This window comes from Nelumbo lutea, chromosome 2 (assembly GCF_056320005.1).
Source record: "Nelumbo lutea isolate HS-2025 chromosome 2, American lotus-T2T, whole genome shotgun sequence".
NCBI lineage: Eukaryota > Viridiplantae > Streptophyta > Magnoliopsida > Proteales > Nelumbonaceae > Nelumbo > Nelumbo lutea.
Window position 1 is genome coordinate 10,652,768 of NC_142685.1, and position 9,666 is coordinate 10,662,433.

The following is a 9,666-nucleotide window of genomic DNA, read 5'->3' on the forward strand; positions in this document are numbered from 1 at the left end:
CTTAGAAACTTAGGAACTATATATGTCTATATTAGGTGAGACGGTGGCGTCTTACTTGATATCTAAATTTCTGCGGTTTCGCATCAGAACAGAATTTTCTGTTGTTGGAGGTTAAAATTGATGGCTGGATTGATAGGCGTGGAGTTCTTTTAAGTTAATTTGTGTATATTTGTATTGGTAGGGGTAGGGCAGCGAAACCTAGGGTTCAGAGCAAGGAGAGTTGAGTTACTTGAGTAGGTTTTGATTTAGTTACATCTGAAAGGAGATCAATTTAATCAGTCCGGTCCTCCACAAGATTGCCCCCCACAACGTACGTCCCACGGTACATCTCGCCGTGTATGGAAAACATTTACCGATGATAATAGCTTCCCAATGTTGTTGATAAATCATAATGTTGGGTCGTCTCTTCTTCTACTTCAACAATCAACCATGCATATTGTTATGTAGCTGTGAGAGTGCATGAAACCCATCATCGATTGGATTGTGTTGTGTTGTGGTGTAGTCTCTAACCTCCTGCACACATGAGAAGAACTGAGCGAGCAAAGCCCTCTCTCTCTCTCTTCTTTTTGTTAATTGCTCCAACTCCAGATGGCAGGTATGTTCTTAATCGCAAAAGAAACATGCGCATGGCACATGGCACCGGTAGGCATCCTGGAGAACGCAAAGCGATATGGTGTAGTAAGTAATAATACCACGTTGGAGTAGAAGATTATAGGATTCCTGTTTATTGGGATTCAACTATAAAATATTTGGGAAGCGATAACAATTCACGTGAGGGTGGGGATGGGGATGGTGGGCCCACTTTTTTTTCTAATGCTATTTTTGTTTTCAATTAAAAGTCGTCCAGGTGGAAAGCATATATAAAAAACGCCAACAACCAAAAGGTGCGTTTAAATAGGTTCAGATGGACTTGGGCATATATAATCTTCTCAACCCACGACCAACAACCAGATTTCTGCAAGTAAAAACTCTAAGCACATTCTGCAGGTATAGGAATCCTGACGTTGAGAACATCTGCACGTATAGGAATTCTTACATTGGGAATATCTCCCAATAAATAAATTAGATATATTGTATGGGAATATTCCTAATGTATGATGGGATGCCAATTGCCATGCAGAGTCTTTAATTCTTCGACCCCTCATCTTTCGTTAGATTGAAGAATTTGGTTGATATGGACTACATTTCTCAACATGGCATCTTATTGATGGATTGGATTTGAACTAGGGTTGCGATTTTAATGAACAGGGTTGTGTTGTGAATGTCAGTGTGAACTACGTTATCCGACTAGTGTAACTTTATCAATTGAATCTAGTATCCAATGCTTTCAAGTTCAACAATATAAAACCCATGTTTTATATACCCAATTCAAAACAAAGCCATTCTTCAGCTTTGGTGGCAGATGAGCAATTAGACTATTTGGGTCAAATGGGTCAATCATGATGTCATAATCAAGTAATGTAATTTTTAAAATAAGAAAAAATACAAAAAATTATAAAATATAAAAGATTGGTACATCTATAATATTTTATATTAATCATATTGAAGCAAAATAAGTGTGATAAATAATAATAATAATACAATATTAGTTTGTATTGATATTGGAAATGAAATACAAAATTTAAGAGTCAAAAGTTGAATTGTTTTCTTATTTGGTGTTAGGTCAATAGTTCAACCTCTTGGATCAAATGTGTCAAACCCTGATGTCATAATTAAAATATATAAAAGATAAAAACAGAAAATATGAAAAAATATAAAAAAAATAAGTGTGATAAAGAATATATGTTTTTAATGATAAGGCAAATGAAATATAACATTAAAAATCAAACTAAAAATGAAATTATTTTCGTTTTTAATGGTGGATCAATAGTTCAACCTTATATGTCAAATGTGTTAACCTTTGATATCATAATTAAATACAAAAAATTACAAAAGGATAAAAACATAAAATATTAAAAATCATCATTTAGGCACATTTATTAGTATTTAAAAAAGGGGTTCAACAATGTCAAAATTAAGCGCAATTGATTAATGCCACACTTTTAATATGCCCTCCCCAAAAAGGCTATGGCATGTTTTCGCCGTTGCTTTGTCTCCCATGCGTAGAAAATGAGGACCTAGATCGAGGCCTCGAGGAGCTCAAGCAAGCTTCGGCTGCAAAGAAAGCTGGCTGCGAGTTAGCTTAAATATTTTTGCAGCACTACTCAATCCATTCTGAAAACAAAGTTGAGAAAAAGAACTACAGCGTGTTAATTAGTGCACAAAGGCTTGACTACAGATGTCGTTGATTCAAAAGCTGAAAAATTACTGCAGGCAGCAGGCACGGTTGGTTTTTCATCTAATTCTTTGTTGATAGGCTAAAACATTAACACAATGACTTGAGCGCTGACAGTCTCACACTAGCACGCAACGGCTTTTCATCCCACCGTTGCTCGCTTCACTGCACGTTTGTTTGTTTGCTGGCTCTCATTCTCTCAAGCCTATGCAACAAGCTGAAAAACACTACAACATGCTATGCGCAATACTACTAATAAGGAGAGAGCTAGATCTCTCTGAGCCAATTACAACTTAATAGAAATCTCTGCCTAAGGCCCAGCCCAACATTACTTCTCGCACTGTGCTGGTGGACATAACGAAGACACGGTGAAGCTCCTTTCAATTCAACCTACTGCTGCTGCTAGTGCTCGCTGCCTCTCTGGGCTCCGTGGGACTATCAGTTAAGTTTTCCATTTTCACTGGAATGACGACTATCACTGATGTTTTTATTCTTTCAATCGGCTTTCGTATGATGTTTTCCATTCAGTTACATTACTTGATAACAATCAATTATGTTTTCCATAAATAATGGTGTAATGGGTTTGCAGCGTCTGAGGCCCGGACTTTGGCCCACCACCTTTAAGGGCCAGAATGGGTCTGTCTGTATTTCTGGTTGGGCGAGGCCTGACTCCTGAGCGAGGGTAGATCAATGCAGTATCCAGCATCCCCCATCCCCCCGACCTTTCAAGTTTGAAGAATCTGATTCTATTTATTGCTTATCACCCAGTTTAAAATTCACGTTTCTACGTAAAAACTGCAAAATGTCTTCAACGAGAATCATATTGGTCTTGGTAAGCAATGCCACACGCTTCCTTATACTCTATAGTAAGCCCAGCCTGGCAAATTGCAAAATACTTGCTTCACAAATTCCCATTGATTACTGTGCGAAAATAATAATAATTTAAAAAATTAGAGGGAAAAGATGAGTTTTTACTCAAGGAAAGGCTTTCTATATGAAGTAGGCCAAGTTTGAGAGTGATTGCGTTCATCCTAAATAAGTGCTTATGGGCTTTTGGTGAAAAAGCACTTATTTCAAATAGAGGAACATGGGTATTGAAGTATAAGTAGGCCAGAAAAGAAATAATGCTACCATTATTGGATAAACACTTAAAAAAAAGAAACATTCATTTTGAGCTTATTTTCCAAACATCAATAATAATTATTTATTGATGTAATCCTGACCTAAAATAATTGAGATTAAGCACTTATTTTAAGCATTACAAACTTAACCTAAATGCAGGACTAGACTTGTTTGTGTAATTGTGTTTTAGAACTTGACGAGTCAACCTCATAAGATTGTGCTGAGTCCACTCACATAGATCTGCAATGGCTCAAACAAGTGAGTGAAGAAACCCGTTGGTCGGCCGGGGGGAGTTTCAGGTATTCAAGAAACCGCCTGAATGCAGACTCAGGTTTTGCTATTGCTATTTTATATTAACACGGGATTCTCTCGGACAGCACATCCATATGAAGAAGGCCCATAGCTCCATACAACCAGCATTGCATTAAGGGCTCGTGATCCAATATACCCACGCATAGCCAAGAGATCAAAGGTTTAAAATGTGAACAGAATCAAATACAAGGAACCATCTCGTCCCTTTATTTCAGCCCACTGTAACGAAGACAAAAATAATTGGGCAGACCTCGTGTCTAAGGGCAGCAATTTCTCACCCAACCCGCCACCCATTTACGAGTCGTGTCTCATCTCCCCATTTCACTGAAACAGGCAAAGGGACTTATGGTATTGGATGCAGCAGCAGCGGTTTACATTTTTTACTTAAAAATCCGCTTCAGAAAAACCGCCTTGCACGCCATTTTTTACTTTATACTCTTCTGTCTCTTAACTTTTAATAATCTAAAGCCGTTTAGATTCAGATTCCACCTCGAGGCTCCGGCCCAGAAATGTCTTATCGATGTTCCTCGACGGTCGACACCTTCCCGAGTTGCTTATATACTTCATAGTTCATACAAAATTGAACTCTTAAAAAGTCTCTGGGCCCGCCACTTGGATTCATACCAATGGCCAATCAAAACCCAAATTTTTAAGACCCCCGAAACCTCAGCTTTGTGTTGGCAAATGGCAGGTTCTCTTCTTCTATTTCTTTTTTCGACTTTAATTAAGCCGTAATCCCTTATCTTAAAACTGGTAATCAATAATTATCATCTTGATTAGGACATGGTGGCTGGTGGGCCAGTAGGATTTCAGGCCCAATCACTAACCTGAATGTATTGGTGGATTTTTTTCCTTCTATTTGCTTTTGCAACAGCGAAATTTTGGTTCAACGTGTATAGTCGATCTTTTGTATTAAAAAGGGCTATGCTCCACCTAAAATGTAACTTGCATACATATATCTTTTAATGTATTGTTTTTGGTGTTTGAATTGGGTGTAATGATGTCAATTTGACCCTTTATATTAAGTCTTGGCTAAATAAAATAAGAAAATGAAACTGCATTAAATAAAACCATCTTGACAACCAAAGAACGTAGTTGTTGACCCAGGCTTTCAGGCCGTGACCCACCCACCGATCAGGAAAATATTAAAAAACTGAAAAGAAAAATCCACCCTCATCGTGACACTTGACAATTAACATAGAACCTCGTCATGGTGCAGAAAAATACACTACAAAATACAAATTTATCTACCTTCATCTTACTAATATTTTCCTCACAATTATCAATCCTCCCCCACTCTCCACTTTTGCTTCAAAGTAAAAAAGAAAAAGAAAATACGGTCTGTATAACTTTTCTGACTATTGATAGGCTAGCACCAGAAGATTCCACCCACATAACTATTGGATTTGGGATAGAGTATAACATCCATCACCCTAATAATATTATTAATTTTTGTTAATCCAAGATTAGTAGATCCGAGAGGGATTCGACTCTCGAGAGTCGAGAGAGAGAGAGATGAATACAGCGCATGAAGGATATATCCAACAAACATCATACATATAAAATGTGAAGGGATATACAGATACTACAAATGGTCAAAGAATCAAAAACAGATATTCCAGAATCATGGTGCCTATGTCTACGTTTGCCTTAAGTTTTGAGTTTAATTAAGCTCCCCGGTTTTTTTCTGTCGCTCTGTCCTTCTAAAACCGCCACTGCCCCTGGTTTTTTAACTGCCAAAGCCCATATAAATTGTATACAGGGCTTCCTGCGGTTTCAAGTGTCACAACAACTCACTCAAACCCTCCAACTCCCAACTCTCAAGTCTCGAGCCTCAACCTTGTGAAAGATGGAGAACGGTCACACGGCAGCATTCGCAGTGTACCCGCCCAAACGAAAACTCCCTCAAAATAATGGATCCGATAAACCCTCCCAAGACTCTCCCAAAAGATCAATCTTTGATGCCATTGTCTATTCCAATGACATCGAAACTATCAACGGATTCAAACCTGCTAGCAACGACGTGGGCTGCCTCCCACACCACGGCGCGGTCGTGCCCGTCCAGAACTCGGTCTCATCTGCCGCCATTGGATCGTCTGAGTCGACACTCGGCCGGCACCTCGCTCGTCGACTCGTCCAGATTGGTGTCACCGATGTCTTCTCCGTTCCCGGTGACTTCAACTTAACCCTACTCGACCACCTCATAGCCGAGCCTGGGCTCAACCTCATTGGCTGCTGCAACGAGCTCAATGCTGGATATGCTGCTGACGGCTATGCCCGGTGTCGCGGCGTTGGTGCCTGTGTCGTCACCTTCACAGTGGGTGGCCTCAGCATCCTCAATGCCATCGCCGGTACTTACAGTGAGAATCTGCCCCTCATCTGCATCGTCGGTGGCCCAAATTCTAACGACTATGGCACTAATAGAGTTCTTCACCACACGATCGGATTGCCGGATTTCAGTCAAGAGCTTCGATGCTTCCAGACCGTTACCTGCTTTCAGGTAAAACCCAAATTTCCCCCTCTTTTTTGTCTTTCATTCTTCTCTTCTATGGCAGCGGTACCGTTTTGGCCGTAGGAGGACAACTTGCCACGTGTCCCCTTGTCAATGATAGATTTTGGGTCCCATCCAACATAATAGGATCCTGGCAAATCATGTAGACCCAAACGGTCCTGTGGGTCCCCGACTCAAAATTTTGGGAACCCTCCTCTTCTTGGTTCTATTTGATTTGTATGAGGGTCGTTTGAAACAGTTAGCAAGTTTGGTTTGATCATTGGTGACTTAGCTTATGGTGCGTGGGCCTTTTTGAATTGTAGGCGGTCGTGAATAACTTAGAAGATGCACATGAACTGATTGATACTGCCATCTCAACAGCTTTAAAAGAAAGTAAACCAGTTTATCTCAGCATTAGCTGTAATTTAGCAGGCATCCCTCATCCTACTTTCAGTCGAGAGCCTGTCCCGTTCTTCCTGTCTCCTAGGTAATTAATTACTTCTTCTTTTCATCTCCAAATTACATAGAGATCGAAAGGGGTTTGTTCATAATTCTTGGAGTTTCTTGAATACTACAGATTAAGCAATCAAATGGGTCTTGAAGCAGCAGTGGAAGCCACGTCGGAGTTCTTGAACAAGGCGGTGAAGCCAGTCATGGTGGGTGGTCCAAAACTCCGAGTTGCGAAAGCCTGTGATGCCTTCGTTGAGCTTGCAGATGCTTGTGGTTATCCGATTGCCGTGATGCCTTCAGCGAAAGGTCTGGTGCCAGAACACCACCCTCATTTCATGGGGACCTACTGGGGCGCCGTGAGCACCCCATTTTGTGCGGAGATTGTGGAATCGGCTGATGCTTACCTCTTCGCTGGGCCAATTTTCAATGACTACAGTTCGGTTGGGTACTCGCTACTTCTCAAGAAGGAGAAAGCAATAATAGTAGAACCACATCGAGTGGTGATTGCAGATGGGCCTACATTCGGCTGCATTCTAATGAAGGACTTCCTCCAGGCCCTTGCAAAGAGGCTTAAATGCAACACGACTGCCTTCGACAACTACCACCGAATTTTGGTCCCGGAGGGGCTTCCGCTCAGGTGTGAGCCCAAGGAGGCATTGAGGGCCAACATCCTTTTCAAGCACATACAGGAGATGTTGTCAAATGATACCGCCGTGATTGCTGAGACAGGAGATTCCTGGTTTAACTGTCAGAAACTGAAACTACCACAAGGTTGCGGGTAAGCTAATGAGAGAAAGCTTAAGCTTCCTGATTTCATACTTATAGCTGCCGATCCATACGTAGAAATTTAGTCGGAAACTTCTCCACACAAGACCTATTGTTGTTTATTATTGCAGTTACGAGTTCCAGATGCAATATGGGTCAATTGGGTGGTCAGTGGGTGCAACGCTTGGGTATGCGCAGGCAGCGCCAAATAAGCGAGTGATCGCTTGCATTGGTGATGGAAGCTTCCAGGTTGTTCCTGCACAATCTCTACCATATATATTTCTAACCATTGTTGTGACTTGTGACTGCAAATATACTAAATCTACAGCTGCTAATAAATGATTTGACGTGCAGATGACAGCACAAGATGTGTCGACAATGCTGCGTTGTGGGCAAAGGAGCATCATATTCCTGATAAATAACGGTGGATACACCATTGAAGTTGAGATCCATGATGGACCCTACAATGTGATTAAGAACTGGAACTACACTGGTTTGATGAATGCAATCTGCAATGGCGACGGAAAGTGCTGGACCACTAAGGTAGGTCTTATCTGAAAGCATTCAGGTGTTTGAGTATAAATGTTTTCTGAGATGACTCTGAAATGGCCTGGGGAGCGAAATGGTTAATGAGAGTTACTTATTTGTTGAATTCGGTGTTGCAGGTCCGATGTGAAGAGGAACTAGTAGAAGCGATCAAATTGGCAACAGGAGGTAAGAAAGATTGTTTGTGCTTCATAGAGGTTATCCTTCACAAGGATGACACGAGCAAAGAGCTACTTCAATGGGGATCCAGGGTTTCTGCTGCCAATAGTCGCCCGCCAAACCCTCAGTAGATCCCTGCTGGCTGCTTCCGGCCAGTGCCCCGAAATGAAGCCTTCTCTCTGATTGTTTTTTTTTTTTTTTGGCTGATTCCCTTGAACAGAAGATGTATTTTCTTCTAAGTTTCTTTCTTTGTAGTATTCTCTTGTTTCGCCATGCTTGTACATAAATTCTTTTTCCTTGAATAGTGTTTACATTTATGTTTTGATATTGGGTAAATTACAAAAAACCCCTCGCACTATGGGTTCTGTAACAAAGACCCCTGTATTATGACCATGAAACAAAGACCCCCTTTCGTTAATTTTCTTTCTAAAAAGGCCGTTACAATATTTTTTTTAATCTTCATACTAAACGAGAAAAAATACTGTTCATTTTCTCGGACCTTCCCACACTATCCTTCCCTTCCTTCAGAAGTTTGTTTCTAAATTATATACGAATTAATGATCAAAAAAAAAAAATGGCGTCTCGCCACTCCCTCTAATTGAATGATGTTGTCGTTGTCGTTTCTGCCCCAAAAAATGAAATGATATTTTGTCATGTAATAATAAACGCTGTGTGAAATGATGTTTTTCCATTCCTTTTTACTTGGTTTCTAATTCCCATGATACTTCCACGAAAAAATAACACGAGTTAAACATGAAAGAAGTTTGCAGCATAAGGCAGAATAAAACAATAAATGAAATGCAAAACAAAAAGTCTTTCAATGTCATAGAGTATAAACGGAATCGAGAGCATTTCACTTTAATACTAAAGAGTAGCTTATTAGAACAAAACAGGGAAGCAAAGAGGAAGTAAACTGTGGAATACAATGCAACGATATACCCCTGTGACACAGACGACGGACCCCATCATAAACCACGACTCGTGGCTGAAGTAGAGATGGAACCAGTCTTAGGCGGTGGAAGTGAGTCCGCAAATACAAGTCCTTCGCTTGCAACACTGCGAGCAAGCGAACTGGAGAAATTCCACTCCTATGGGGTCTGTGACAAGGCGGCTCCGCAAGACCCCCTTGTTTGCTTCATTCCACTCCTTTTAATCCAATGATGGCAGAGATGGGCGAGCGTAATGGAACTTTTGAGATTGAATTTGAACGGAAGAGCTTCAAGTTGGGCGATCTTCTCGGTGATATGGGCAGACATTTGTTATTGGTCTATCAAGCATCCTAGGTTTTTATGATTGTGGCATCGTTGACAATGGCTATAGAGGCGAGATTGAAGACCGAGAAGAAAAGAAAGGGAAGATGAGAAATGGGTTTCCTCCATCTTTTCTTTTAGGAGAATTGGGAGAGAAAGAATAAGAGAGGACGGTGAGAGGGGAAAAGAAGAGAAGAAAGAGAAAATAATAGGCTAAATAGGTTCTAAGAGAAAAGGGCAAAAAAGAAAATACAAAAAGTTTAGTAGGTATTTTGGTAATTTAGCACATTCTGTCA

General features: G+C 40.6%; 1 protein-coding gene across 1 annotated transcript; it reads left to right on the plus strand.

The window, feature by feature from the left end:
* Window positions 1–5,436: 5,436 nt before the first annotated feature.
* On the plus strand, window positions 5,437–8,466 carry LOC148868516 (pyruvate decarboxylase 1). Its single transcript, XM_088974119.1, has 6 exons — window positions 5,437–6,209; window positions 6,524–6,687; window positions 6,778–7,428; window positions 7,547–7,664; window positions 7,770–7,958; window positions 8,081–8,466. Exons 1-6 carry the CDS (start codon window positions 5,559–5,561, stop codon window positions 8,249–8,251), a joined length of 1,944 nt encoding a protein of 647 aa, XP_088830245.1. The 5' UTR covers window positions 5,437–5,558; the 3' UTR covers window positions 8,252–8,466.
* The last annotated feature ends 1,200 nt before the right edge of the window (window positions 8,467–9,666 follow it).